General features: G+C 42.0%; 2 protein-coding genes and 1 pseudogene across 3 annotated transcripts in view; 1 reads left to right on the top strand and 2 right to left on the bottom strand.

Annotated features, from left to right (window-relative positions):
• RAB5A (RAB5A, member RAS oncogene family) overlaps nt 1-11,664 on the bottom strand; it is a 57,330-nt gene that overhangs the window by 1,284 nt on the left and 44,382 nt on the right. For both annotated transcript variants that reach the window (XM_056519957.1, XM_056519958.1), the window contains exon 5: nt 5,429-5,522. In XM_056519957.1, the coding sequence (XP_056375932.1) occupies nt 5,429-5,522 (94 nt within the window). The remainder of the gene's footprint in view (nt 1-5,428; nt 5,523-11,664) is intronic.
• EFHB (EF-hand domain family member B) overlaps nt 2,459-11,664 on the top strand; it is a 112,101-nt gene continuing 102,895 nt past the window's right edge. The window contains exon 1 of the mRNA XM_056519956.1: nt 2,459-3,300. The gene's annotated coding sequence lies outside the window, so the exon portion shown is untranslated. The remainder of the gene's footprint in view (nt 3,301-11,664) is intronic.
• Nucleotides 9,858-9,935, bottom strand: LOC130274714 (U2 spliceosomal RNA; annotated as a pseudogene).

The raw sequence follows: 11,664 nt of genomic DNA, 5'->3' as shown, positions 1-11,664 counted from the left end.
TAAGGCTGCTTTCACACTATAAAGTTCACCCGTTAATAAACAGCCGTTATAATGTATTGTTAACGGACGTTTAACCCCTTAAGGACCCGGGGGTTTTCCGTTTTTGCATTTTCATTTTTTCCTCCTTACCTTTAAAAAATCACAACTCTTTCAATCTTTCACCTAAAAATCCATATGAGGGATTATTTTTTGCGCCACCAATTCTACTTTGTAATGACATCAGTCATTTTACCCAAAAATCTACGGCGAAACGGAAAAAAAAAAATCAATGTGAGACAAGATTGAAAAAAAAAAAACAAACGCCATTTTGTAATTTTTGGGGGCTTCCGTTTCTACGTAGTACATTTTTCGTTAAAAATGACACCTTATCTTTATTCTGTAGGTCCATACGATTAAAATGATACCCTACTTATATAGGTTTGATTTTGTCGTACTTCTGGAAAAAATCATAACTACATGCAGGAAAATGTATACGTTTAAAATTGTCATCTTCTGACCCCTATAACTATTTTATTTTACTGCTTATGGAACAGTATGAGGGCGCCTTGATCTGAAGTTTTTAGTGGTACCATTTTTGCATTGATAGGACTTATTAATCGCTTTTTATTCATTTTTTCATGATATAAAAAGTGACCAAAAATGCACTATTTTTGACTTTGGAATTTTTTTGCGCGTACGCCATTGACCGTGCGGTTTAATTAATGATATATTTTTATAATTCGGACATTTCCGCACGTGGCGATACCACATATGTTTATTTTTATTTACACCTTTTTTTTTTATGGGAAAAGGGGGTGATTCGAAACTTTTAATAGGGGAGGGGTTAAATGATCTTTATTCACTTTTTTTTTGCAGTGTTATAGCTCCCATAGGGACCTATAACACGGCACACACTGATCTTTCACATTAAAACCAGTGATCGATGATTCTGCCGCTTGACTGCTCAAGCCTGGATCTCAGGCACTGAGCAGTCATTCGGCGATCGGACAAGCGAGGAGGCAGGTAGGGATCCTCCAGCTGTCATGTAAGCTGTTCGGGATGCCGCGATTTCACCACGGCTATCCCGAACAGCTCCCTGAGCTAACCGGCATGGTTTCACTTTCATTTTAGACGCCGTGTTTAACTTTGAACGCCGCGTCTAAAGGGTTAATAGCGCGCGGCAGTGCGATCAATGCCGCACGCTATTAGCCACGGGTCCCGGCCGTTGTTAGAGGCAGGGCCCAAAAAGTTATCTGCCCCCACAGCGATTCTATATACATATGCAGCCGCGGCGCTATGAATGAATAGTATATCTATCAGCATCATTGGCCGATGCAATGCAAAATTAAGACAAATGTGCCGGTGGGGTCACATTATGCGCTGGCAGGGGGTATAGATGTATACATATAAATGCGCTGGCGGGGTATATATTTTTTATTAATGCGCTGGTGGGGGTATTTTTATTAATGCGCTGGTGGGGGTATATATTCTTATTAATGCGCTGGTGGGGGTATATATTCTTATTAATGCGCTGGTGGGGGTATATATTTTTATTAGTGCGCTGGTGGGGGTATATATTTTTATTAGTGCGCTGGCGGGGGTATATATTTTTATTAGTGCAACGGCAGGAGGCATATTATAAATGTGCTGGGGGGCTAGATATATAGCGCTCTGATAGATATATAGCGCTCAAATAACACTTTTAATATACATATGTCACCTCACATTGTCCATTTTAAAAACCCAGCTGGGATCCCTGAATGGCTCCTCAGTTACGGCCATTCAGGGCTCCAAGCGGGGAATTTAAAAATGAAAGTAAAAAATACATCGTGATCGCAGAGTCATGCCTCCCGCTCCCCTGCTTAATAACTTCTGATCGGATCGGGTGTCACAAGTGAGACCCGGTGCGATCAATCCCTCAGCCCCTGTACTACAACCCCCATCATGGAACAGAGGCTGTTCCATGATGGGGGTAGTAGTACAAACACTAATGTAACCTCCCCAGCCACCGGCAGAATCCTGCAGTGGGGAATTACTACTCCCATAATGGAAACAAGTCTGGTCCATGATGGGAGTAGTAGTAGTAGTCCCTCTGCACTGCAGTAGTCTGCTGATGTCACCTCTTCTGAGCATGCTCAGAAGTAATAAGGGATAATTTAAAACAGGGTGCAAACGGATGACATAAAGGCTAATCCGTTTGCCATTGACTTCAATGTTAAAAATAACGTCAGTTAATTTACCCGTTTCTTGAGGCGGGCAAAAAATGAGAGCATGTCCCGTTATTTCTCCCGTCACAACTAACGTCCGTTAGTCATGACGGGCTATAACGGGTAAACGAAAAAACCCATTGACTTGAATGGGGTTGTTTAACGGGCGTTAATAATTATTTTTCAAACGTACATTTATTAACGGGTGAACTTCATAGTGTGAAAGCAGCCTAAGAGCCATAACTCTTATTTTTCCATCTACAGAGCCATATTAGGGTTTGTTTTTAGGAGACCAATTGCACTTTTTAAAGACAACTTTTATTTTACCACAAAATGCAGAACTGCAGAAAAATATTACCGAAAATTATTATTTGTGCTGAAATACCCAACAAATAATAAAAACTCTATATGGTTACCATTTTGATGTTGATGAGACATTTTGATTTATCACATTTTTCTAGGATTTTTCTGTGGCCAAGAATTAGCAGATCTTGCATTTAGTATTTTCCCCTCCCTCATTTACGCTGATCACCATTAGGGATCCATACCGTGAATTTTTTAAGTTTGGACATTTCTGCCTTTTGGAGCTTAGACTCTTATTTAAAAAATAGGATTGAAATTTTTATTTGTTTATATTTAAAAACTTTTTTTTCTCTTACACTTTTTTTTTTTTCAGGTGCCTGGGCCAGTCATGCCTGAGACAGCCTGTACAAGAAGACCTCTTCCTATTGCAGGCACAGAGGATTTCAAATGGCCTCTTAGCCACTATGGAAAACAATTAGCATCAAATGATTGTGTCACGGGGTGCCGATCGGACGCGTGACAGTTGCAGCACCTGTCAGTTAACTGTCTACATGCCACAATCACTATTGATCACAGCATGGAAAGGGTTAAACTGCAGGGATGGGACGAACATCTGATGCTGGCACTTGCTGGCGAGTGTCGGCTGTAAAATTCAGCTGAAAAATGCTGCATATAAAGAAGGCTGAGCTCATGAATCAATTACAGCCTAGCGCTGCAAAAAATGTAATTGGTTAACGAACACTGAAATAGTCTGCGCCACCAACAGTTAGGGCTGGGCGGTATGACCGAAAATGTGTATCACAGTATTTTTGTAAGTTATGGCGGTTCCACTGTATTTTCCACCTCCCTCCCACCAATCATGTGACCCGTGGGCGCTGCAGACCCCCCCCCCCCCCGGTTTATCAGCAAGCACTGCTCTCCTCGTCCTCCTGTGAGTTGCGGGCTGCTGCCGCTGGAACTCTGTACTGGACTACATATTCCTGGGCCCGAGCTGCAAAAATAAACAAAATAAACTTTAACTCAACTTCCTACGTTCCCCTGTTGCTCCGGTATGGGCCTCACGCTTGGGATGTCACAGAGCCGTCAGCCTATCACCGGCCGCAGCGATGTCCTGCCTCAGCCAGTGATAGGCTGAGCGCACTGTCATGTAAGGAGAGGCCGGCCGGCTCCTTACATGACAATGCGCTCAGCCTATCACCGGCCAAGGCAGGACATCGCTGAGGCCGGTGATAGGCTGACGGCTCTGTGACGTAGGAAGGTGAGTTAAAGTTTATTTTGTTTATTTTTACAGCCCGGCACAGGAATATGTAGTACAGTACAGAGTTCCAGCACCGGCAGCCCGCAACTCACAGGAGGACGAAGAGAGCAGCGCTTGCGGGTGACATATGATTAGTTCCCCAATGTGGGGAACAGCGCAGCGCTGGGCTGATAATTCATTGGGGGGTGGGGGGGGAAGAGAAGCAGAACAGTGCCCGCAGGTCACATATGATTAGTTCCCCAATGTGTGGAAAGCGCACTGCGGCTGATAATTCATTCATTCAAGGGGGGAGGGGCCAAACGGTATTGTGGTATGGGAAAAATTCATATCGTGCAGGAAAAAAAAATTAGGTATTCGGTATGAACCGGTATACAGCCCAGCACTACCAACAGTACAGCTTGCCCTACAGAAAAGAAGCTGTAATTTCTCACACATGGCATGCAAATCAGTGGAGAAGTGTCAGTTGGGCACAGAGAAATGTCATGTGACCTTGGCACTAACCCAACAAAGTTTCCTTTCACCAACACGTGCAAGTTGAAATACCAACACAGTGGAACCAGTTTGGTCTTGGCACTGGTTTCAAGTTTTGTCTGTGCAAATGCTGGTTCAGAACAGAGTCTTGTGTTAAAGGGACTCTGTCAGCTCTAGATCATGCTCAAAGCTCTAGCGTCTGGCTGTAGTATACAAGGATATGTAGAGGAAAAATAGAAAGAAATCCACACAGAGAAAATTGGAAAGACCTGGCAACTCGCCGAGGCAGACGTCTTGAAAATAATGTTTTATTGAAGTATGATTATGCAAACATCAGTGAATCGTGCTGACATGCTGCGGAAGAGTGGGGCGGGACGGGGGCGGGGCAAGGCAACGTCCGTTTCACATTCAGATGACGCTTCTTCCGGCCTCCTAGGAGGCCGGAAGAAGCGTCATCTGGCGTGAAACCGATATTGCCTTGCCCGCGCCTCACTCTCCCACAGCATGTCAGCACGATTCACTGATGTTTGTATATAACTACTTCAATAAAACATTATTTTCAAGACATCTGCCTGGTCTGAGTTGCCAGGTCTTTCCGGTTTACTTTTTGTGGCTTACTATTGTATTTTTGTGACATTAAGCACCATGCTGACTTACAAGTGGACCTGTTATAAGTACCATCAGTGGCTGATTGACTGACTATCGGGCTGTATTCCCACTTGCAGTGCCTGGTTCTTTTCTTTTTTGTGAAAAGTAGAAAGAGGCTGTGGTGGTCTACACCATGCACCCCTCCCTCCCAACCTTTCCCTGCCTAAGTTTTTGTACTATGGTGGAACACTGGGGTACATTCAAAAGTTCTCACCATCACCATAAGTTTGGGAAGCAGATTGCCTATTTGACACAGAGTCACTATAGGAGTCCTGTACAATATAACATTCAATTGGTGGCGGGGGAACAGTCCAGAATTTAGAAAGAAGGTATTTTTTAAACAGATATTTTCTTATTTGGAGCATGCTAGAGCAGGCTACGGTGTGTGTGTTTTGAGCATTGGAAAGAAACATCTGCATACATCTTAATATTTTGAAATGTATTTTGTATTAATGAAGCAAACCTAGAAAGACTCTTGTATGAATATTTCTAAATTCTATGTATATATGAGTGTATATATGTATATATGAGTGTATCATGCTTAGCTCATCTTCACGCTTACCTATTGCCATGAATATTTCATTCACATTTGCTGATGTTTTGGCAGAAGTCTCCATAAACAGCAAGCTGTTGTCATCTGCATAAGCCTGAGCCTCCTGAAAAATATCCATACACAGATTGTTCATCAAAATAATACATATACGTGCAACGTGCTCTGTATAACAAGGGGAGACTGTGGTGTACAACTTGTGGAATGGGCAAATTAAATTAAGGTGAACCTGTCATATAAAAAAATAAATAATTGAAAATTGACAAATGTCTGAAGTTTTTAATGCTGAGGGCTAACAATGACTAAAGTAAAACACTCAAGCTAAACATTGTTTCCCCTAGGTATTTTTCTACCCTCCTCAGATAACCCTAAAAAGGCTACATAGTAAAAGGAAGCCCATGCACAAGCCTCTGAGGCAGCGTTTCCCAACCAGGGTGCCTCCAGCTGTTGCAAAAGTACAACTACTATCATGCCTTGAAGGCCAAAGGCTGGTTTCAGAATGTCTCCTGCCACTATGCTCTATAACTGTGGTCTTCAACCTGCGGACCTCCAGATGTTGCAAAACTACAACTCCCAGCATGCCCGGACAGCCGTTGGCTGTCCGGGCATGCTGGGAGTTGTAGTTTTGCAACATCTGGAGGTCCGCAGGTTGAAGACCACTGCTCTATAAGATTAGACAGACCTGAGGCATTTCAAAGCACTTTGGGGAAATTTAAAGGGTTGTTCAGGAATAGAAAACAGCTAATTTCTTCTAAAAACAGCGCCTCACCTGTCCTTCAGTTGAGAATGGTATTACAACTTCTCTGCATTCACTTTAATGGAATAGAGTTGAAATACCCCACACTTTTTTTTTTTGTGGCATAATTCAGCTCTGTTTTTCTATTTCCGGATAACCCCTTTAACGACCACGGACGTAAATGTACGTCCTGGCTTGGCGGGACTTCCCGCACCAGGACGTACATTTACGTCCTGTGTATGACCGCGAGCATCGGAAGGGTGCTCGCGTCATACACGGCAGGTCCCGGCTGCTAGCAGCAGCCGGGGACCCACCGGTAATGGCCGACATCCGCGATCGCGCGGATGTCGGCCATTAACCCCTCCGATGCCGTGATCAATACAGATCACGGCATCTGCGGCATTGCGGCACTTTGATTGGATGATCGGATCGCCCGCAGCGCTGCCGCGGGGATCCGATCATCCAGCATGACAGCCGGAGGTCCCCTTACCTAGCTCTGGCCGTCTCCCGGGGTCTTCTGCTCTGGTCTGCGATCAAGCAGACGAGAGCAGAAGATCACCCATAATACTGATCAGTGCTGTGTCCTATGCATAGCACTGAACAGTATTAGCAATCAAATGATTGCTATAGATAGTCCCCTATGGGGACATAAAAAGTGTAAAAAAAAGTTGAATTTTTTTTTTTTTTTAAAGTAAAAAAAAAAAAAAGTGAAAAATCCCCTCCCCCCAATAAAAATGAAAATTGTCCGTTTTTCCCATTTTACCCCCAAAAAGCGTAAATTTTTTTTAAAAATAAAGATATTTGGTATCGCCGCGTGCGTAAATGTCCGAACTATCAAAATATAATGTTAATGATCCCGTACGGTGAATGGCGTAAAAGTAAAAAATTAAAAAAGTCCACAAATGCTGCTTTTTTTGTCACATTTTATTAAAAAAAAATTTATAAAAAATTATCTAAAAGTTTTATATATGCAAATGTAGTATCTAAAAAAAGTACAGATGACGGCGCAAAAAATTAGCCCTCATACTGCCCTATATACAGAAAAATGAAAAAGTTATAGGTGGTCAAAATAGGGCGATTTTAGGTTACTGATTTTGTACAAAAAGTTTTAGATTTTTTTTTAAGTGGTACAAAAATATAAAAGTATCTAGCCATGGGTATCATTTTAATCATAATGACCCACAGAATAAAGAACACATGTCATTTTTACCGTAAAGTGTACAGTGTGAAAACAAAACCCTCCAAAATGTGCAACATTTTGGTTTTCATTTAAATTTCCTCCCTAAAAAAATTTTTTTTTGGGTTCGCTGTACATTTTATGGTAAAATGAGAAGTTTCATTACAAAGTACAATTGGTCATGCAAAAAACAAGCCCTTATATGGGTCTGTACATGGAAATATAAAGGAGTTATGGATTTTAGAAGGCGAGGAGGAAAAAACGAAAACGCAAAAATAAAATCGGCATGGTCCTTGAGGTGAAAATGGGCTTGGTCATTAAGGGGTTAAAGGAGTATTCCAGGAAAAACTTTTTTTTTTTTTTTTTTAAATATCAACTGGCTCCAGAAAGTTAAACAGATTTGTAAATTGCTTCTATTAAAAAAAATAAAAAAAAATAAAAAAAAATCTTAATCCTTCCAGCAGTTATCAGCTGCTGAAGTTGAGTTGTTCTCTTTTGTCTGACAACAGTGCTCTCTGCTGACATTCTCTGCTTGTCTCAGGAACTGCACAGAATAGGAGAAAATCCCCATAGCAAACCTCTAATGCTTCGGACAGTTCCTGAGACAAGCAGAGGTGTCAGCAGAGAGCACTGTTGTCAGACAGAAAAGAACAACTCAACTTCAGCAGCTGATAACTACTGGAAGGATTAAGATTTTTTAATAGAAGTAATTTACAAATCCGATTAAACTTTCCGGAGCCAGAAAAAAAAAAGTTTTTTCCTGGAATAAGCCCTTCGACCCAAAGCTTTGAAAAGCACATTGAGGAGATTTAAATTATAAAGTGAAAGCTATTTGGTGTTTAGATTAGGCTGTCCTGTCCCTAATGGTCTTAATGAAATGCTGAAGGGGGAATAATATTCTTTTCCATGTGAACATAACCTTATACAGAAATGCACATTTAAAACATGACCTAAAAGATTAATACTGTCATATAACTGACTGCTATAAGAAACCCCTCCAGTCTTCTTCTCACAAGCCAATTAATGTAACACTTCTAAATAACATTACGGCCCCTCTGTCCCGTACACTATTAGAGGAGAATTATGGTATCACTAGGATCTTCTATTGGGAAACTCCTGGGCTCCCCTGTCACCTTCCTTCACAGTCCTCCCAACCTTAGTCTCTTTCCTTGTGAATACTTAAAGGGGTATTCTGGGCAAAAACATTTTATCCCCTATCCAAAGGATAGGGGATGAGATGTCTGATCGGGGGGGGGGGGCCCACTCCTGAGACCCCCCGCGATCTCCCTGCAGCACCCGCATTCTATGCGGGTGCTGAATTTCCAGTCTCGGAAACCTCCGGGTTTCCGGGACTGGGGACGTGACGTCACGCCATCCTCAGCCGTCCTCAGTCCCAGACGGCCGTCCTCAGTCCCAGAAGTTTCCGAAACTGGAGATTCAGCACCCGTATAAAATGCGGGTGCTGCAGGGAGATTGCGGGGGGTCTCAGCAGCGGGCCCCCCGCGATCAGACATCTTATCCCCTATCCTTTGGATAGGGGATAAAATGTTTTTGCCCGGAATACCCCTTTAAGAAGCATACATTTCCTAACAAGCAGCTTTATACAAAGCAGAGTGCAGCCATAAGAAACAGAGAGAGCACTGAACTACTGCTCTATCTATTCTATAAGTGACATTACATTATAAGTCTGTAGCAGTCACCTCTTTTTTAATTTTTTTATATCTGATCAGTGGGGGTCTGGCTGAGCTGTAGCAAACAGATTCGTATATATATATATTTTTTTTAAGAGCTCTTTATGAACCAAAATGCATGAAAAAGTGCAAACGTGTCACACTAAAAAAACGTGCACAAAGGATGCGGTCTATCGCAAGCCCTTCTCCAACAGGAGAGAAGCCCCCCCAACAAACCTACCCTGCAAGGATCCAGGTTCGATGCCCCTTTTCGCCAAAGCTACTAAGGGGCTGAAAATGCTCCTGGCTTCAACCTAGGCGTTAACCAAGGTATCAGCCGAGGAGTCGTATACTGATGGCATCTTGACCGAAGCCAAGATGCCCAGGGGTTGCAAGGAGATGAGGAACCTAATGAAGGGACACCCAGAAGGGCTACCGCATCCTGCCAATCCTGTGTACAAAGAAAAACACGAAACGTGGCACAGTGACATACAAAAAAATAATAAATAAGTGAATGAAGTGCAGATATACTGCCCGGTCATCCGGCCGGATCTATAAAAATTTCCCCGATCCTAGCCAGAAGGCCGGGATACCAAGGGTGAGTGCCAAAGGTGAAGAGTAATGGTGCAGTGCTTTCACTGAGTGAGTTATAACACCCAGTGAGTTTCGGCACCTCAAGGGCACCACTCCCCAAGGCACAGAAGTACCTCGGCTCTACACCCCTTTACCTCATGGCGAGACCCGGAGGAAACAGGTCACATCAGGGCACCCGTCGAGCTGATTCTTTAGAACCAGCCCAGGAACGCCCCGGTACACCTGCCCCCTCCATGCAGCACCCATCCCCACCAGCCCCACACCGGTGGGACTTCTCTACCAGTATGAAACTGATAAAAACAGATACTACACTTGATCTTAGCCAAAAGACCGAGTAGCAAACAGATTCGTAGACTAGGTAGTGGCCGTGCTGGGTTACTGCAACTCTATCTCATTCACTTTATTAGGAGCAACCTAGCACTGGTCACTATACAAGGTATGGAGTCTGATTTCCTTTGTATTTTAGGTGCCATGCTCTGACAAACAGCTTATCGGCAGGGGTGCTTGGTGTTGGACCCTTATCATTTACATATTAATGATCTATCCTTCAAGTATGTATTGGGTGTGGGAGGAAGGCAGAGCATCTGGGGACAACCCACACAGGCATTCATGTTACTTTTGGTTGGCTTTGAACCTAGGACCCCAGAGCTACAAGGCACCTATACTAAAGTATAATGAATGTTCTGCTACTTTCTAATGATAATTCACAAGCAGCTAAATACCATTAAAACATGGAATTTTCATAACCATGTATATGGCGTGGAAGATAGATCTCTGCATTGCTATTCATGCACTTCATCACTGGGATTTACTATACAGAGATACCCTACTTCCTAGCACTACTGATACTATACAACTCATATCTGGGTAAGGTGAATGCACTGTTTGTATATTTTTGGCAATTCATAAAGGTCACAATATATTTTATTTTATCGTTGACCATAATTAATAATTGAGTTATGGTATTCTTATTCTTCTGACACAATGGAGACCTTAGCGAGATGATGTCTCCCACACAATAAGGCCCCAGAGTTGAAGATATTAATATATCATTAATAACTCTGGGATGCTTTTACTTTTCATTCTGATTCAGAGATCGTTTTTTCGTGACATATTCTACTTTATGTTAGTGGTAAAATTTTGTCGATACTTGCATAATTTCTTGGTGAAAAATTCCAAAATGTGATGAAAAAATTGAAAATTTTGCATTTTTTTTTTAACTTTGAAGCTCTCTGCTTGTAAGGAAAATGAATATTCCAAATAAATGATATATTGATTCACATATACAATATGTCTACTTTATATTTGCATCAAAGTTGACATGTTTTTACTTTTGGAAGACATCACAGGGCTTCAAAGTATAGCAGCAATTTTCAAATTTTTCACAAAATTTTCAAAACCAAAATTTTTCAGGGACCAGTTCTGTTTTGAAGTGGATTTGAGGGGCCTTCATATTAGAAATACCCCAAAAATTACCCCATTATAAAAACTGCACCCCTCAAAGTATTCAAAATGACATTCAAAAGGTTTTGTTAACCCTTTAGGTGTTTCACAGGAATAGCAGCAAATTGAAGGAGAAAATTCAAAATCTTCATATTTTACACTTGCATGTTCTTGTAGACCCAGTTATTGAATTTTTACAAGGGGTAAAAGGAGAGAAATCTTCCTAAAATGTGTAACCCAATTTCTCTTGAGTAAGAAAATACCTCATATGTGTATGTCAAGTGTTCGGCGGGCGCAGTAGAGGGCTCAAAAGGGAAGGAGCGACCGTGGGATTTTGGAGAGTGAGTTTTTCTGAAATGGTTTTTGGGGGGCATGTTGCATTTCGGAAGCCCCTATGGTGCAAGAACAGCAAAAAAAAAAAACCCACATAGCATACTACTTTGGAAACTACACCCCTCAAGGAACGTAGGTGAGCCTTAACACCACACAGGTGTTTGACGACTTTTCGTTAAAGTTGGATGTGAAAATGATATTTTTTTTTTTTTTTTCACTAAAATGCTAGTTTTCCCTCAAATTAAAATTTTTTACAAGGGATAATAGGACAAAATGACCCCCAAAATTTGTAACC

The sequence above is a fragment of the Hyla sarda genome, chromosome 5 (genome assembly GCF_029499605.1).
Source record: "Hyla sarda isolate aHylSar1 chromosome 5, aHylSar1.hap1, whole genome shotgun sequence".
Classification (NCBI taxonomy): Eukaryota; Metazoa; Chordata; class Amphibia; order Anura; family Hylidae; genus Hyla; species Hyla sarda.
The sequence above is the reverse complement of the archived record's forward strand: the minus strand, read 5'-3'. Positions and strand labels throughout refer to the sequence as shown.